The sequence below is a fragment of the Ornithorhynchus anatinus genome, chromosome 13 (genome assembly GCF_004115215.2).
Source record: "Ornithorhynchus anatinus isolate Pmale09 chromosome 13, mOrnAna1.pri.v4, whole genome shotgun sequence".
Lineage (NCBI taxonomy): Eukaryota > Metazoa > Chordata > Mammalia > Monotremata > Ornithorhynchidae > Ornithorhynchus > Ornithorhynchus anatinus.
This window is the reverse complement of record NC_041740.1, coordinates 6,650,414-6,670,459: the sequence shown is the minus strand read 5'-3', so window position 1 is coordinate 6,670,459 and position 20,046 is coordinate 6,650,414. Positions and strand designations below refer to the sequence as shown.

At 39.2% G+C, this 20,046-nt stretch overlaps 1 protein-coding gene across 1 annotated transcript in view; it reads right to left on the bottom strand.

Moving 5' to 3' along the window:
- Positions 1-20,046, bottom strand: part of UBE3C (ubiquitin protein ligase E3C) — a 107,302-nt gene that overhangs the window by 57,937 nt on the left and 29,319 nt on the right. Inside the window, exons 11-13 of the mRNA XM_001510706.4 lie at positions 7,225-7,311; positions 2,686-2,843; positions 2,305-2,537 (exon numbers count right to left, since the gene is read on the bottom strand). Coding sequence (XP_001510756.1) covers positions 2,305-2,537; positions 2,686-2,843; positions 7,225-7,311 — 478 coding nt within the window. The remainder of the gene's footprint in view (positions 1-2,304; positions 2,538-2,685; positions 2,844-7,224; positions 7,312-20,046) is intronic.

Below are 20,046 nucleotides of genomic sequence, written 5' to 3'. Positions count from 1 at the left end.
TCAAAAAATAAGACTGCCTTCCCCACACAGCAAAAGCAATTACGGCTGTAAATTAAACTTCAGAAGAAGGAGTTTATAAATTTGATAAATGCATAAACTGTTTTAGCAGTGTCAATGGCGGGCTTAGTAAAATGACCTCAATTCTTGTCTTGACAAAGAAAGATGACTGGATCCACTTAAAACTCTATGTTCAACTATCAGCAAGCAAAACCTCTCACACAAATTATTTCAGGACAACCAACAAAATGCTATAAGATGAGAACAATTGGTGGTTTAAGGAATCAGGGCTTGTCACTTTCAAACCTGACATTTCATAAAAGTGGAAAAATAATTTTGAACAAAATTCTCATTTAATCTCTGATTTACTTTTTGTTGGAGACTGCCATTCAAACTGCAGGCAGATAAGCTATGAAATAATTAAGAGATAGTAGAAACTTTCTCAGTTCTAGCACTGTTTCATTTCATATGTGAATGTAAGTGAAATACTAGTTTTCTTCTGAAACTTGCTCAATTCTAGCAACATTGTTTCATTTCATATGTGAATGTAAACCCCACACTCTGGTTTTCTTCTGAAACTTTCTTCTCCTTAAAAATTTCTCCTTTAATAAGTTGCTCTTTCTAAAATTTAATTTACAACCAAAAGGTAGGTTAAAAGAGAATCTTGATTATTTTTGCAATTAAAAAGATGAGTCTGACAGCAAGATTAGCATTAATATATATTTTCCACTGCAAAGTGACAATTAACAATTGCTTTCCCTTTGAAACAGTCAATACACTATCCAAAAGGCCTTTCAAAGGCCAAAATTCCAAATCAGAAACCTAACAAAGAAGATGAACTTTCACCCTAATTGTTCCTCTCCCTAATAGCAGATCCATTGTTGAGAATTACATGTCTAAGCTAAACAAGAACCCCTAGGGCTAGCTTCTTCTAGATTTATAGTTAACAATTTGTTTCTTGGATAAAACACTATGTTTCTGGGGAGAAAATGGGCTTTCGGACTCCCAACAGGTACCACAGATGGATGATAAAACTTTTTTAGATGTCCCAATAGTTAAGTTAAGCAAATCATTTTTTGAATACTGTACAGAAAATTTGATATTCTCCAGTATGTAATACCTTAGCTCTCAAGATTCTGAATTCCTTATAAGAGGAGAAACTTACATTAACACAAGTGTAGTGGATAAATATGTCACAAATGGAGAAAATATATTATTTTCACTTGAAAAAGCCTTAATGCAGTGACATTCCTGGAAAAAGAGACATATTAAGGGGCTCAATTTGTGACCTTTAAATTGAAAGTTTATTTGGTCATATAAAGACAGGTAATTAAATTAAATTGTGCAAACATATATTACATCAATCTGCCCAAATTATAAATTCAGTGATGCATTAGTACTGTATTCAGTGCAATCAAAACATTATCAGTTACTCTCACTGCTACTAATGCTCATGCTCATAAGTGAAATGTGTTGTAAAATCAGGCAGAATGGGCTGGATAGAGGCTATCTCAGACTTGTAGAATGAATAAGCATTCCTTAATTAGCCCATCAGGTTAAGTGCAAGCATTAATGGGCCTTTCCTAAAGTCTAGCATGACATCTTTCTCCAAACATGGCCAAGAAGAAAGTTCCATTAGCAATATTAATACAAGCTTAGTTGATCATTTTCATTCAATTAACTTCTTTCAATTAAATAGATAGCTTGACAAAAGCAGTGATAAAAGACCTAAAGGGACAGCTGATGACTCGAACTGAACATTAGTGTGCGAGAGGTCGCTAGTATTAAACGGACTGTAAATCTAGCTTTCAATTTGGAAAATGCATTTCTTCTGCTTCCACTCCTTTAATGAGCAATTTTAGCTGACTAGATGTGTTTGCTGCAGAAATTTCATGGCAAGGCAAGCACCCTTTTTTCTTTTCTGCAACAGTTAGATTCTTGGTGGGAGGTGGGGGATTGTTGGGGGTAGGAGGCAAGCCAAGGGAGGGGTGGCCACCAACATTCCTCCCACTCTAACTCAGATCTGTGGCTACTATTGGTAAAGTGAGTAAAATAATAAGATAATACCCTTAGGGAGAATTTACATTGAATCTGTGCCCTTACTTCCACATATGAAAATCAATTAAAATACAAAGCAGAAAATAAGACTGGAAAAACGGAGAGTCTTCAAGTGACCCTGCAGGAACAGGCACAGCAGAAAAACAAACCCAGAATGTCCCATAAAACAGCACTGTAGTTTTCATTATTAGTGAAGCTAAGCCAACGTAAAACTGTACTTGACCTACATTGAAAAATGATACTTCATACCTTAAACAACTGAATCCACCGTTTTTGTTCTGTTTGTATGCACTGCTGCATTTCACTGTTGGTTGTTACCCCAACACTTCTAAATGCTGCAATATATTCTTCACGGACTTCTGGCTTTGTTTCAGGGTAAGCCAACTTGATGATTCCCAAGCATGCATCTCGAAGACAGCGGGATAATATTATCAGCTCTTCTAGTGTAAAAGGCATCATTGATGATTGTCTTTGCCCTACAACTACAACGTTACATTTTGCTTAATTAGCATATTTAAAACATGAGGAAAAGCTTAATGCATGCTACTTGATCGAATCTTACAGTTTGCACAAGTTTATAAAAAATAAATGTACATATTTCCTCCTCATCTGCTTCCTCAAAACTCTTACCTTCTATGGGGTCACCAAAAAATTCATTATCGTGTATTGAAATTAGTGAATGACTAAACAAGGAACTAAAAAGGTAGAAGAGTGGTATGATCCGACTGGAATCTTCTAAAGACATTGGAGATCCTCTGGATATCACCTGAAGCAGTGGAACCATAGACCTTAAATAGAAAAAGAAAAAAGGAATGCCCTCTTCCATTTTTATACAAATTTCAGATTTAGTAATCAATATATCCCTGGGAATTCACTGGAATTCCAACCAAAATGAGCAAAAAACAATGCTTCCAGATATGCAGTGGAATTTATCTTGGGACCAAGCACCTCCTCTCTGGCCAGTAATTTTGGATTCTCAGAATGAGGGTGGATTATAAATAAATTCCCAAGTCCAACATTCCTGCTCCAAAGCTGCTGTGGGAAAATCTGTGAGGTCCCTGTTTGCCAGGGTGGTGATCCAAAAACATTCTGAATCCTCTCCCTGGGTTACATACACTATCCAAGTGTTTCCTACCTCCTTGATCAATTATCTCAAATTGAGGCCTTTGAGATGCCCAAGAGTTTGCCAAACTTCCATGCCTTTTTGAGTAACAAATGCAACTGTGCAGCAAGGTGAAAATCTAAACGTTTATGATTTGGCCATACAGTGGTCTTATCAGCCACATTCCAAAACCCCAACAAACCTTTATCAGCAGGATTATCTTCAAACCTGAAAGAGAACAAGCTTTCACTCTGATGTCTGCAAGCTCTCGTGCTAGCTCTCTCTCTCAAATAGAAATAAAAGGAGCATAAAAATAGTGGAGAGAATAAAAAAAGGCATTTCTGTTCAAGTTCAGAAATTATAAAGATCAGGTTACACAAAAAATGAACACCCCCTATATTTACTTTAACTCTGTCCATTATCTTAAAATATATAGAGACTGTTCCAAAGTGTAGACAAACAATAATTGAAGTAATCACCCTGCTTTGTGACAGGACCTTTATCTATATCTGGCCTCTGGCTGGGATGATAACATTTTAATATCTAGCTGAAACAAATGAGATGCCATCTCTCACCACATCTAATAAAATTTTATTCCAACTATCTAACTTAGCAAGTTTAGAATTGTTCCTCCAAATGTGAGCTTCAAGGCTATCAATAGTTGTTGGCCTTTTCCTTAATACTTTCCTGGCTACGTTTTCTCTAATCAAGTATACTCTTTGCCACCCTTAAATCCACTTCTCCCTCTTTCACTCCTCAACCACTTTTCTCTTCTAACTCATCCTCCCTAATCCTTTCTACTTATAGTTCACCTCCTCAAAGTTTTCCCAAACTGCTCTCAGTCCACTCTAAAAAGCCCTTTGTTGTCCATCTTTAGTCTTCCCTTCACATATCACTGAGACTCAAGTTGAAAATGGTGTGCAATTACAGAGACAAGTATAAGTTGTGTGACTGTGGGCAAGTCACTTAACTTCTCTGGGCCTCAGTTACCTCATCTGTAAAATGGGGATTAAGACTGTGAGCCCCATGTGGGACAACCTGATTCCCCTATGTCTACCCCAGCGCTTAGAACAGTGCTCTGAACATAGTAAGCGCTTAACAAATACCAACATTATTATTATTATTAAGTTTTGGGTTCTCTTTAGGTTATTAATTCTTTCGAGGCAACTCCCCACAGTGCCTTTAACAAGTTCTTACATAGGGTAGGTGTTTAGAACTGCTCACTGGGTGGAACAAAGGCAGGCAACAGAGGGCCTCTGCCTCATTTGATCATCGCCACCGATAAGTGGAATGCCAGAAAATGGCAACCATGATGACAATCCAGGAGGCAGGAGAAGTCCCATACCACAACTGAGTCTAAATCACTGGCATTCCTAACTCCTGTGAGCCCCAAACCAACCACCCCTCCTTTTCTCTTCCCGCTGCCCCACAAACTGTAGCTCTCTGGAGGTCCAACTCTCTTGGAGGTGTAGGATCTTCAGGGTGGGGGGGGAGGCGGCATGGAAGGGGGAGATGGGAGGTGCCTTATGAGACCCACTGCCTCTTCGTAACATTGAAATGAGGGAGGGGGAGACTCAGAAGCACTCTTTCTACCTCTCCTGCATTGGGTTAGTGGCCTTGCACCCATCTAGGGATGGCCCTGTGAGTGGCAGAAGTTGCCTTAGGCTCCATTCCTTTAGGCAACACTTTCTGATACAAGTCACAGATGCTATAGCATTGGAGCCATTAGGGAATGTGGGACAGCTAGTCATTAGGGAATGTGGGACAGCTAGGAGTCTCACTTTTTTAAACACAGAATTAAGCCTCAAAAGCAAAATCAGTCATTCAATGGTATGAATGGAGCACTTAACTGAGACTGAAATCCTGTAATATGTACTTAGAAGACAACATCAGAAGTAAAACACCAACTCCCTGCCCACAGGGAGAATACTCGCTAATGTTTTGAGACTGAGTCCCCTCCCAGGGACAGGGACCATTTCTAATTTCTCAGTACTTAGTACAGTGCTCTGTACTCAGCACTTAATAAATAGCATTACTATTATGCTATTAACAATATTAACAATATAATTAACAATAATATTTATTAAGTTAATATTAACAATAATAATTATTATGGCATTTGTTAAGTGCTTACTAGGTCCCAAGCACTGTTCTAATCACTGGGGTAGATACAAGGTAATCAGGTTGTCCCATGTGGGGCCCACAGTCTTAATCCCTATTTTACAGATGAGGTAACTGAATCAAAAAGAAGTTGAGTGCCTTGCCCAAAGACACACACAGCAGACGAGTGGCAGGGTGCGGATTAGAATCCATGTCCTCCGATTCCCAACCCCATGGTCTTTCCACTAAGCCTCGCTGAAAGAACATGGAAGCCATATAAATATAGCAGGATGAAATAGCCCAATAATTGAATAAATTATTGAATATATCCATATTCTTAAATGCTGAGGGTGGGCAGATTTGCAGCCTGCCAGAATCAATTAAGGGACCACCCCATGAGTACGGAAATGAACTAAATGACCTATAATGATCCGGAGTGGAGCAGTCTATGATTAATTTCTTATTTTGATATTTTATTTTTATAATAAAGCACATCTTCACATTGCATAAATTTTCTTTATGAGACCTCTCTCTCTCTCTCACACACACAGACATGCCCAATGGAGAAAGGAACAGGCAAATAAGGGATACTGACCTATTAAACACTTCTCAAGTTCCCATAAATATGAACAGCCTCATTTTGTTTAATGTGCTCACTCAAGTCAAGTTACTGAGTTTAGCAACTGTCAAATTACAGCTATGTAAAATGAAATACTTTCGTAAATACACAACTCAATTTTCCAAACCTTCTAAAAAGCAAAGAATTACTTTTAAGCCTTCATGCCTTACCTGCTCCAATGTTTTCCACCTTTTAAATGTTACTTATGAATGTTTGATATGTTAACATCTTATTTTTCTTTTAATTCATGCCTCCACTTCCGGGCTAAAGGGCCAGTTGTTATCAAATAAGGAAGAACCAAGTAGACCCACAAGTAATAACTCGGTTGCTAATGAGAGACTCTGCTATAGACAAGTGAAAATTTCGTGTCTTTGTGCTTCCCAATCTCTTTGTCCACTAATCTAACCATCCAGCCAGGGAAACTGAGTTGCACTGTTAACTACTATCCAGAGCCTATTACCTCAACAACTACTAGAAAAACAGGAGAGGAGGCTAGAACCAGTTTGCGCCTTAGCACAGCCAGAGAAATAATCTGGCCACTAGACAGGTCCAATAGACTATTCATTCTCTGTAAGATAAGAAAGAAAATTACTATTTCCAGAAAACCAAAATCCTCCAATTGGCTCCTTTCCTATCAAAGGCTCCCAATGACGTGGGGTTCGGCTCCTACCAATGGTCTAATCTAGAAGTCACTCAAGGCTGAAGTTTCTTCCCATATTTGGATCTTGAAAAGCAGACAACTCCTGTTAGTTTGCCTAAACGTTTTTCTGCTTGGGCCCCAATTTGGGTATTATCAGAAAGTTGGTGGGATTCCTTCTTACCTCACTCCTAGTAGAAGGAGAATTTTATACACTATTCTACTAAACTCATACTATTTGTAGGATTAATGTTCCACTTATGGATGATAAAAGCAGCAATCTTTTATTTTCTCTAAGAACTCCATGTAACACGTTTCACCACAATGCTTAGGGTCAAAATGATAAGAATATGGTAGAAGCTCAACTGTCAACAACAAAAGAAGAGCAAACACATTAGGAAAAGATTAGTGGAGGAATTAACTTTTTGCTTGTTTTTTTTTTTTAACAGCTGCATAAGGTCTCCATTCCTTATACTCCTTTCCAGCTCTGGTGTATGGGAACTAGTTATTGAAAAATCCTAACTCTCTCCACAAGCCTGAGAGAAGTGTATAAACAGAAGTAAATGGTTCCAATACCTTTTCTCGCTGGGAAAAATAATGGCAATAAATAATGAAAATAACTTAATATGTCCATTTTGATCCACTCAGTCGAGCATATTTGACTTCTTCATACTTATTTGAGCTCAATTTGCAAAACAATATGATACATACCCTGTTATCATCCGGGTTGTCATTGAAGATATTAGATACCAGAGATGCCTCAGGAACCTGGCATTAAAGGCTAAACTGTAGAGGAGCCTAAAAGAAGAAGCACTGGATATTAGGAGCAGCCATACATTCACAACCTAATATTCTTCTGCTTTTTTCAGTTACTTTAAACTACATCTATAACAAATAATAGAATACTTCCATAATGATATATCTATAAGTATCATATTACTTTGTCTTTAATGTGGTTTTTATTCTGATAATACTTTACCAGTTCAAATGGGAAGCAGCTGGCTAAGATAATTGTTCCCTGGGAACAGAGAGTCCTTGTGGACATAAAATTCAGGACAATACAATTCAAATGAGCCTTAGCAATAACATTTACTTGTAAGGCACTAAGAAATGTTTCTCATTCCTCTAACATAACTGGTTACTAATTTCTCAAAATTTACTTTTAATCTGAAGATCTTAAAGAGTCTTACAAAATTCCTCCAATATGATTTACCACTCAGGGTGACTGAACGGTCTAAAAAAAAAAATAACTGTTCAACAATTTACAAATTCAAAATGACAGTCAAAACCTTGTAGCAAGTACCGGGTTTGTTTTTTTCCCCTGAATCCATTTTTGCCTTTATTTTGTCTATTGCAAATGAATGATAAAAAAGCTACTTTATCCTATAAAGGTTTCTATTTCTACACAGCAAACACCCTAAAATAGGATATCTACAGGAAAGTATGCTAAATATCCACATTACGGCAAGCTTGCAAGCCTGTTACTTATTGAGCATCTACTGTTTGCAGAACACAAATCTGCTGGTCCTACTCTCCACAGAGGGAAAGGTCCCTTGGTCAGTTCTTGAACCCACTCCTTAGAGGTGTTCTGTTTTGGGGAGGATTGAAAGACAAGGTCTGAATACAGGTGCTTTAAGAGAGCAAATGCACCAAAAGCAACTTGAACATGTGCATGAAGTGGAAGGTAATGTTGGCCACCAAGGGCCTTTAAAGCCACAGCTGCCCCAAAGTTCAGTGTCACTGGTGTTCTTTCAAATGCCACATCATACATTTCCACTTAATGAGTTACACAAAAAAGTGGACTTTGGGAAGTCACTGTATAGACCCAGGCATCTCCAGCAATCTCAATTGTCTGAACCAACTTCTGGGGCAGCAAGAAAAGTGATAGGGAGAGGAAGAGTGCAGGGCCAAGGGCAAGGGGGTTCTCAGATAGGTAATATGGCTCCCCACTTTGCCTGCTGCCTTTCCTTGTGCTGGTCTCCAAGACACCACCTGGAGTTGCTACCTAGAAACAAGCTAGAAGCTTTGTCTTGGGAACTTCAGGGAGCTCTGCCATTGAAATGCTTCCCTGCCCTTGTCACTTCCACCAGCAGTGGGGGTGATGACATGAGCAATGGGGATCCCTAAAGTTCCTCTTGAGCCCCCTCCAGTCTTTCTGGATACCCAAGGTGTACCTACTATATTCCTAGGAGCACTGTGGGGATGTCTCCCAAGACTCTCTCTGTTCTTGCTATATTCAGTTCCCATGTCATTTCCAGAACCCAGATGGAGATTTAAGCTCTCCTGTATCTTCAAGGACCTGAAAATGAACCAAAAACAGTGCCACGAGTGCTTCGAAAAGTCTCCGCTCTTTCAAGGAGCATGGTTACCTACACTGTATCCTATACCACGTTTAACAAACGGCATCATATAAGCAGTACATGCTTACCTGTTTATGAAGGGAGAGAACTGTTCCCAAACCCAAGACTAGAAATCAGAACCTAACTGAAATCCACATCAGGCAATCCACTCCACTAAACAAAAAGCAGTCCTGGTAATGCAATCTCAAAGGCATGAAGAAATTAACTGATGTGAGACTAAGGAAAAGCTTCAACCTCCTCAGTAAATCACTGACAGGAAACATATGCGCTCATCAGTCTCCCGATAGCTTATGCATATAAACATCCAAAATCAATGATTCTCAAACTTCAACCCTCTCCTTATGTCCCGCAGTGTTCCTCCCCTCCAAAAAAAATCTTTCTGTTGTTTCACCCTGAAACAGTTGGGGTATAAGGAAAGGGAATGGAAAAAGAGGTGAGAATGGGGACACCAGGTAAGAAGAGAAGGGAGAGGGCAGGTGTGGAGTTAGTATCACAGATACCCCAATTTGCTTGTACCCACCCCAGCGCTTGGAACAGTTCCTAGCACACAGTAAGTGCTTAATGAATACTACAGTAATTATTATTATTACTGTAATAAAGAGGAGATTGGGTTAAGTATCCACACCAGTGGGAGAATGTCCTTAATTTCCCTGTTTGCTCTAAGACTAATGTAACTAGCTCCCTTACTACGTTGGTTTCTCTAAGAACAATAATGTTGGTATTTGTTAAGTGCTTACTATGTGCCGAGCACTGTTCTAAGCGCTGGGGTAGACACAGGGGAATCAGGTTGTCCCACGTGGGGCTCACAGTCTTAATCCCCATTTTACAGATGAGGTAACTGAGGCACCGAGAAGTTAAGTGACTTGCCCAAAGTCACACAGCTGACAAATGGCCGAGCCAGGATTCGAACCCATGACCTCTGACTCCAAAGCCTGGGCTCTTTCCACTGAGCCACGCTGGTGGGATTGCAAAGTTCTGGAAATAAGGAGCACTCTCCTAAATGCTTAGTGCTCTACACACAAAAGCATTCAATACCAATGATTAAAGAAGGATTGTTTTCCTTTAGGCAAGTGTACAGTCCAACATGAACTCAGGAAATCACTGCTTGATTCCGGAGTGCTTTGGCCATCTGTATTTACATTGCCTTTTTATTTTAAAAGACGGCAATGGCTTTTCAATTCATGAGCCAATGTCAGGAAGCCCAGTGAAAGTATAAAATTATCCAAACCTTTCAAGAACTACATAAATCAACACAAGCAAAACTTCAACCTAATCCTAAAATTAAGACACTAAACTATCATTACTAGACCCTTGGAGTTCTGGGTCTCAACTCCCAAAAAAATCCTACCCTATCAAGGACCTATACCTAGTCATAACTAGAAGGACCACACTCTAGGCCCTTTCCCTTAAAGCACATTAAGTACTTTTTACACACACTATGTCAGTTTCAAATAACTGCAATTTTCCATAGCTATACAAAAAATTTATAATACAACCTTTTCTATCTATCATTTGTTCATTAGTATCACACAAGAAGTTTATAGTAACTGCTTAAAGTTCAGCATATTTTCAGGCCCTGAAACCTGGAGTTGACCTGCAAACCGCATAACAACAGAGAAAAGTTCCATTAAGATTTAAACCATCTCGTACAACTCCAGGTAACAATGAAGGGACACTTCAAGATGTTTAGGATGTTTCATCGTGATTAAGTCAATCCAGTTTTTGAGAGAAACTACAGCAGCAATTACTACCTCCACATTCCTTGGAAAGCTCACTTTGGGAGCACATTTCCTCTGTAAGTTATTTTTAATATCTGTTTTATCATCTCCTAAAAATTACAAGCATGGTGAGTACCCAGGAATAAAGGGCCAAACATTTCTAATCAATTCTCCACTTAATAATCCATAGCCTTTTGGTACCCAGAAATTTGGGGGTGTTTAATTTTGTTTTAGAAGGCTATCAGAACTAATAAGAATTATTACAGTTTTGGGCTTTTGTTTTTCACCAATACTATTTTATATACTGTTATACCTACATAAAATGAGAAAATTCAGTCATAGTTGTTACATGTTTTCTTTAACTGCGTTATAATGAAAACTTCACAAGCAATTATAGGTGAAATTTTCATATAATAAGCATAGTTTGAGTGAGAACCACACTACATTACGAAGAAACAGAGGCACTGTTGTAATAAGTGATTAAATCAAGATTTCGCTTGGATTAAAACTACTGTTACCCTTTCTTATGCATTTCTTTTTCCTATAAGGCTAACAAGTGTGCATATGGCCTCTGTGCCTTGGAACTTGTTTCCAAGCATGGAGATAGGCCTAATAAGCATTCAACAATGACCTTATATTAAAAATTTCTCATTTTGCAGCCTATGAAATGAATCTGAATGTTTATTAAACTGCTCAATCATCTGGGGGCATATTTTAAAGCTTCCATAAGTCCTGTATGAAAATCTCTACACTATTTATGACTACCTATATTTATGAAATTATTAGAAAATCTTGGTAGCATTGACATGTGCAATGAGCAAAGATACAGATTTTTCTCCAGGAATATAATTATTCTCAAACGGGTAATGCATTAAATTTTGAAAATCAGTTGATGTTGGAGTTTTTCATTTTAAGGTTATTTTTGATTTCTATTTAAGGAGGGAAGGGGTAGGAGAGGTGTCAAATTCTTTCTCTTGAATGGAATGGATTAAAAATGATCCATTAAGCTTTATTTAGCTGAGGCAACACTATAAGTTAATTAGTTAGAGCCAAGACTTTCAGTCTAGGTCATAAATTGGGACCAGTTTCCCCCTTGAGGCCATTTAAGTTAATGAAGAGAATACAATACAATGAGACAGACTCATATAGCCTGGCAAAGGTCACCAGGATCTAGGGAGCATATTCTGACACTTGCTAAGAATGGCAAGGTGTTACAGGTAGAAGATAAAAGACAGCTGCCATTCAATGATCCATTTAACTACTCTTCTTACAACTTGATATCATTACTTGTACAGTCTTGTTGAATTTGTCACTAAGGAAAATTTCCATTATAGTATCCCATCTTGGCCTTTAGCTGTGCCTACTGCTTCTTTAACATCCCTAGAACATCTAGTTCTATCCAGACAGACAAGCATTGTTCGAAGTTCCCTGCTTTCCTAACAGGTACCAGAGCACATAGTGAAAATACACCTTATGGAGGAACCCCTAAAATTGGACACCCACTTTCAAAGATGGGATATTTTAGAGGCACAAAATTTAATGTGTGATATTTGTTGGATTTCACTGATTTTTGAAGGCTTTTTTCATCTTTCACTCTAAAGTTTTTTTTAAAAACAAAAAAGGTAAAAATCCATATTTTACCTAGATCAATCACTTCAACCCCAGGAGGGAGTCATCAGGAGGGCTGCTCTGTTCAGCAAGGTTCCAAGGACCAAGAGACAAAATTACAACTGAGTAGGAAACACACTACACGTTATGTAAACTTGCACATACTAAAAGTAGATGGCTAAATTTTGGGTTCTCACAAATTTCTAGTAAATTTTTGAAATTTAAAACGGGGATGGGGATGTGTGTATATGAACCCGTGGCAGCCCCAATTTTAAACAAATAAATAGATCAACTCTGAAATAAATTTACAAGGAAAAATATCCCTAATCCTACTGCAAACAATAGCTTGTCCTTAAAAAGGGAAGCTTGCAAAAGAAATCCTAAACAAAATGTTTGTGAAAGATTCTCCTAATCACAATGGCATTTCTTAACACATTGTCTTCCTATGTGAAGAGATTAGCAGGGCTTCAAAATACAATAATATAGCACTTGCAGCTGAACAAACCAAACAGAAAACTGTCAAAACTGTAGTTCATTAGAACATTTAATATATGTATTTCAATAATATTTTAAAATCAGTTTCTGGAAGTTATTCTTTCTAAATAAGAGTTTCATCTTACAATTACTTTTAGTAGACTGTAAAAACACATACTTTCTATGATATGGATACACTGGTTTAAAATACACAACTAGACAAAAAGTTTAGTTACTACCTCAATAATCAGATTTATTGGTTTTGTGAATTATCGAGATAAAATTAGCAAGACTAAGAAATGAGTCGCATTATAGAAAATTACTAATTGAAAGTCATTTGTTAACCTCCTGGTCTGAGCCCCTACTTCATACTATCTTTTAAGTAAAATTTAATGAAAACGACAGTCAATACAGTGTCATATTTCACACATAAGCCTCAACTTGAATTTAATTTCTCCATCAATGTTATTTAAATAATCACTCCTTACAATTTTGAGGTGGGTAGGAGAAGGAGTATGAACTCCTGAACCCAGTGTTAAAGATTATTCATCACTAGGACATTCTTACTATATACTGTAGTACTTAGGAGCCACTGGGGAACACCAACACATTTCAAAGGCTTTGCTCTTGTTACACTTCTCCAAGTTACACTATTTAATAAGGCAGGGTAAGGCAGCTCATCCTTGGCACAAAATATTAAGTACTCTGACAAAGATTAAGACCCCTGTGTGATGTTCCTTAGTTTAGACAAAGCACTTTAGGAATGCTGTATGATGTTCCTTAATATTTCTGATTTCACCAGTGCATTTTGTTTTTGCCCTCCCATACAATTCACACCAATAAAGGTTAATAGAATACTGTTCACTTAAACCAACTTCCAATTTCAGACCTCAAAAGCCTTACCAAACTTCTATTACAATATTCCCCCTAAAGTAGATTACCTAAAATGGCAGAGTTGAAGCTCTTTCAAAGCATGACAGTGTCAGCTACAGTAGCATAACTAAGTGCAGTAGGGTATCCCAAGAAAAGGATTGAATTTATTTCTAGAGAAATACATATTCAGAGAAATATTCAACAAATACAGCAATTCCCAATACAAACAATATCTGAACAGAAATATCCACAAGTTACATATTTTCCTCCAGCTGGTCTCATGGACGAATCTTCTGTTTAGGAGCACATCCTGAAAAATCCATTTCCACTTATAAATTTCCATTGAGTTCTTAAGCAATCTAGCAACATGACCTCACCACCCCCAAGTTTACTAAGGGATTAGAAACATAATCAATAAAATGAAGTAAATAGTTTGAGAACCAATAAAACTAGCATTAAATGCTACCTTTAACAAGAAAAAGTGATAAAAGGTTCATGTTCTCATATACTTCTCTAAAAGAATGTAACATTCTGGAACAGGAAGACTAAACTCTCATTCAAAAATTCATTAAAGATTAACCAAAGACTTTCTATGCCAACCTTTATTCCTTAGCTAGACTTCAGTGGTTATCTCTTCCTCTGGCAGTTTTAGCCTGCTCAATTATAACACACTCAGCACACTGCTATTTTGTTTTAGTTTTGTTTTAAATCTTGGCAACACAAAGTTTGGTTATTGAGGGCCTACCTACTTAGGTAATAGCTCTACTCAGTCACCTAACCAGAAAATACTTTCATCTTTAATGGACATACTTCCCAGTCCTAACCTCACCACTGACTCTGATCTTTGGGGTAAGTCCCTAGCTTTTTACCCCTCAAGTTTCCTCATCTGTAAAATAGAAATAATGCAGCTATCTGTCCCTCCCACCTGGCAACAATGAGATAACATGAGAATGAACTTTGAGCTCTTCAGAAAATACAAAAGTCCTATTATTGACATAGGTGACCCTTCAACTTTATAGGCAGGCTCTCCAAAGATGCAAAGCATGGACAAAAGTAGTGATTTCATCTCATTTTACTGAAATAGATTCCTTTAAGAATTTTGTGACACCAAGCAATTAATAACTAATTTAAAACACCACACTGAAGAAAAGCATTTTGGATGCTCCTGAGAAAACTTGTCTTAGGGAAAAATTCATCTTCACATAAACCTAAAAACATTCCCTGAGGCCACAGCTTAATCTATTAATTAATGGTACTTATTAAGCACTTACTGTAATTGTGCACAGCACAGTAACAAGCACTTAGGAAAGTACAGAAAAATGGAGTTGGAAAATGTAATCCCTGCCCATGAGGAGTTTACCATCTACAGGAGACAGATACTACATAAATTACACAAAGGGGAAATAGTACAGCATAAGGATATTTACATAACTGCTGTGAGGCTTATGACATTGCAAAAAAATTATTGCATTGCTAAAATTTCAACCCAAACTAATTTCCCTTTGGGAAATCCTTTAGGAACAGTAAACACCAACTGGCCCAGATATGAAATTTACATCCCCAACGAATATCTAGAAGTTCAAAAAGTAAAAACAGTATACTTGCAAAAGGAGGACATTTTGCTAGGTAAAACTGACAACCTTTTTACACTTTTCATCTTAAGAGGACACTGCATTGGGCACTCATTTAATTTCAAAGTTAAGCAGGAGCTACAACCATGACCAGTGATGAATCTCTAACAAGAGTTACTGGAACAAGGAAAGGAACCTTTTAGGCAGGGAATGTATCTGTTATATGGGAGTGTTGTACTCTCCCAAATGCTCGCTACAGTGTCCTGCACACAGTAAGCACTCAATAAACATGATTGATTGATAAAAAGGCAATAATACTGTGCACATAAGCACTCAATAAATATGGCTGATTGATGGATTATTGGAAACACATTGGAAAAGTTTTAAGTTATCAAAGCAGAACTATGGAAGGAAAAGATTTCACAGAATACTTCAAAACAAAGATAGCCGCTTAGCATACTATAAGTTTTGATAAGCTAAAATTAAAAGTGTAATATAAAATGGTGATTATGAAATTGAGTAGAAACACTGGAGAAGAGTTAATATGGGAGGAAAAAATTCTTCAAGTGGTTATTGGAAAAAAAAAATTGGAAGGAAATTGTTACCAATTTCCCCAAAAACTGAAATGATAAATGATATGATAAACCACTGCCAGGAACTATGAAGACAGTTTAAATATTTAATTTAAAATAGATTTGCATTTAAAATTACAAAATTTCAGGAGTGGCTTCTTAGAGGAAATAGATGTTGTACTCACATAATTACAGCTATAGATGGCTTCTTTACTGGTTATACATCTTTAGGAAACAGTTCACTACCAAATCTCAAGTCTGAGCAGCAAATACATTTAAATCTAGTAATTACTAACCAAGGCAATGGACTCTTTGCAACAATAAAAGACAGGAGTCCTAATTCAGGTGCTATGATCTTCAGATTTCACATCCTGCTCTAATGCAATTAGTCTACAAAGAGCTAATTACCCTAATCAAGGATCACAGTTTCAGTGACATCTTACTTCCTATAATAGCAATAAACATCAGTGAGCTAAGATAGCACCTAATTAGTTTGCTGTATCACTATTTACAGGGCAATTTCAGCAGATCATGGGCTCCAAACTTACATTTGGTTTAACTTCTCAAATTTTAGGCTTTGCTAGTCAAAGAAATATTTCACTGTTTACTACATGTCCCACTACATACACAGAGATGCATATAGCAGAGAGAATATTTTAAATTTGCCATTTAACACTACTGCTATATGGGGCTAGCACTGTCCATTCCATAAAATGAGTGCTTAACCTAAAGAGTACTTAATGATGTGCCATTTCCCATAGAAAATAATGTAAAGTGAATTCAAAAAACTCATAAAACACAGTAATATTACATGACCAAACGGCAATGGAAAATATACCCCCACCAAAATTTTGAATTTAATGCTTTTGTGTACATATGTAAATACAATACTTAACTTTCAAAGTGCTATTTTTCATATCCATTGAAAAAAGGCATTTTGGTATTAAAAGGTCTTTCATTACCTATGCTAAGTAGGGGCTGTCATTATCTAATGCTAACTTGAAATGGGTTTTAATTACTCTATCCACTCAGTTAAAATACTTCAAAGGGATGGGAAGGGAAGTGCTTAAACGAAGGTAAACTTTGCCTTGGTGAGAAAGTCAATGCGTTTTATAAAGGGGGATGCCTGTACTGGGTTATTTCATTGTTTAGCTAGAGCATTTTCATTGGTACCTGGCTACAATTCTCTTCTGAAAACCACACATCTGACAAATCTATTTTAAGCAACTGTCCAATTTTTCCCAGTCCTCTCCAGTTATTTGTCTTTGTTACATTGACAAATAGCGATTTGGATTATTTTCCTAAACAAACCCCCAGATTACTTGACCAGAGTCAGGCTTCCAGCCTGGCAACAAAGGAAATCTCTAGGTGGCTATCAGAAATCCAATTTCACATTACTCTACCAAGTCACTGAAAAGGTGACTGGAGCTATGGCATAGAAGCAGAATGGCCTAAAGGAAACATTATGGACCTACTCCATGACCTTAGACAAATCACGACTTCTCTGTGCCTCAGTTTTAACAGCTGTAAAATGGGGGTTAAATACCTGTTTACCCTCCTAGCCTGTGAGTTTCATGTGGAACAGGGGCTGTGCAAGATATATTTTAAGCACTGTGTGTGCAACAAATTACCACAATGATTATCATTATTATTGTAGGTGGGTGAAAAAAGCTCTTGACCATACACCGAGATGCAAAACTTAATTCTGAGATGAAGGCAAATATGGAAGCAAGGATTGTTTAGGGGGAAAGGGTGCTCAAAAGGGTGTACCACTTGGGGGCATGCCAGAGCAGAGGTTTCACTTGACCCTGAGCCGGGTCCAGATGATCCCAGTGAAATCCCCCATCTGGAATCCAGAGATCAGTCCCCTAGTCCCCAGGCCCAGCAGAGGGGAGGAATACTTGTCAGTACCCAACGCCCTACTGGGCTCTCTAGCTAGCTGAGGGAACAGAGGCTAGCTCTCCCTCACTGCCTCTGCCAGGGTCTGGGGCCAAGCTGGGGGAAGAGGAGCTTCTGGCCCAGTCTCAATAGGGTAGAGGTTTGCCCCACACTCTGGAGCCAAGTTGGAAGCTAGTTTCCCACCCTCCTTCCTGTTGGAAAAGTGGGGCAACTGATTCTGAAACTTTACTCTCAGCCAACGCTCTGCAGCTTCAAGGAGCAGCAGGGAAACTAGATCGGTCTCTGACAAAATCAATCACCCCACGTGCTGGGGAAGAATGGGGCAAAAAAATGTCAGAGATGTCAGGGAGAAACAGTTCTCATCACCTTCTCCCCTTCACCAAGTTGGCACCTAAGGTCATAAAAAAAAATATGTAGCATGTCTTTCTTCCAAATTCATTCCAACCCATTTTGAAAACCACAGAAAAACCAGAACTTAAGCAATAATTTGTCAATGGCAATCAAGTCAGGGAAGAGGATACTTACTTTTAAAAAATTCTAAAGCTCTGTCAGGCAACCTAAGTTATTGCTAAATTAATAGCAATAATAATGATGGTATCTGTTAACTTCCACAATGTATGGAAAAAAACTGTTACAAAGATCATTGATTCTGTTCCATACCTCCACAAATGCAGGGAAAAGGATAAGGCAAACTTGGATTTTTTTGTTGTTCATTCATTCATTCAATAGTATTTATTGAGCGCTTACTATGTGCAGAGCACTGTACTAAGCGCTTGGGATGAACAAGTCGGCAACAGATAGAGACAGTCCCTGCCGTTTGACGGGCTTACAGTCTAATCGGGGGAGACGGACAGACAAGAACAATGGCACTAAACAGCGTCAAGGGGAAGAACATCTCGTAAAAACCGATGGTAACTAAATAGAATCGAGGCGATGTACAATTCATTAACAAAATAAATAGGGTAACGAAAATATATACAGTTGAGCGGACGAGTACAGTGCTGTGGGGATGGGAAGGGAGAGGTGGAGGAGCAGAGGGAAAAAGGGAAAATGAGGCTTTAGCTGCGGAGAGGTAAAGGGGGGGATGGCAGAGGGAGTAGAGGGGGAAGAGGAGCTCAGTCTGGGAAGGCCTCTTGGAGGAGGTGATTTTTAAGTAAGGTTTTGAAGAGGGAAAGAGAATCAGTTTGGCGGAGGTGAGGAGGGAGGGCGTTCCAGGACCGCGGGAGGACGTGACCCGGGGGTCGACGGCGGGATAGGCGAGACCGAGGGACGGCGAGGAGGTGGGCGGCAGAGGAGCGGAGCGTGCGAGGTGGGCGGTAGAAAGAGAGAAGGGAGGAGAGGTAGGAAGGGGCAAGGTGATGGAGAGCCTTGAAGCCTAGAGTGAGGAGTTTTTGTTTGGAGCGGAGGTCGATAGGCAACCACTGGAGTTGTTTAAGAAGGGGAGTGACATGCCCAGATCGTTTCTGCGGGAAGATGAGCCGGGCAGCGGAGTGAAGAATAGACCGGAGCGGGGCGAGAGAGGAGGAAGGGAGGTCAGAGAGAAGGCTGACACGGTAGTCTAGCCGGGATATAACGAGAGCCCGTAATAGTAAGGTAGCCGTTTGGGTGGAGAGGAAAGGGCGGATCTTGGCGATATTGTAGAGGTGAAACCGGCAGGTCTTGGTAACGGATAGGATGTGTGGGGTGAACGAGAGGGACGAGTCAAGGATGACACCGAGATTGCGGGCCTGCGGGACGGGAAGGATGGTCGTGCCATCCACGGTGATGGAGAAGTCTGGGAGCGGACCGGGCTTGGGAGGGAAGATGAGGAGCTCAGTCTTGCTCATGTTGAGTTTTAGGTGGCGGGCCGACATCCAGGTGGAGATGTCCCGGAGGCAGGAGGAGATGCGAGCCTGAAGGGAGGGGGATAGGACAGGGGCGGAGATGTAGATCTGCGTGTCATCTGCGTAGAGATGGTAGTCAAAGCCGTGAGAGCGGATGAGTTCACCGAGGGAGTGAGTGTAAATGGAGAACAGAAGAGGGCCAAGAACTGACCCTTGAGGAACTCCAACAGTTAAAGGATGGGAGGGGGAGGAGGCTCCAGCGTAGGAGACCGAGAATGATCGGCCAGAGAGGTAAGAGGAGAACCAGGAGAGGACAGAGTCCGTGAAGCCAAGGTGAGATAAGGTATGGAGGAGGAGGGGATGGTCGACAGTGTCAAAGGCAGCAGAGAGGTCAAGGAGGATCAGAATGGAGTAGGAGCCATTGGATTTGGCAAGAAGGAGGTCATGGGTGACCTTAGAGAGAGCAGTCTCGGTAGAGTGGAGGGAACGGAAGCCAGATTGGAGGGGGTCTAGGAGAGAATGGGAGTTAAGGAATTCTAGGCATCGATTGTAGACGACTCGTTCTAAGATTTTGGAAAGGAAGGGTAGTAGGGAGATAGGACGATAACTGGAGGGGGAAGTGGGGTCAAGAGCGG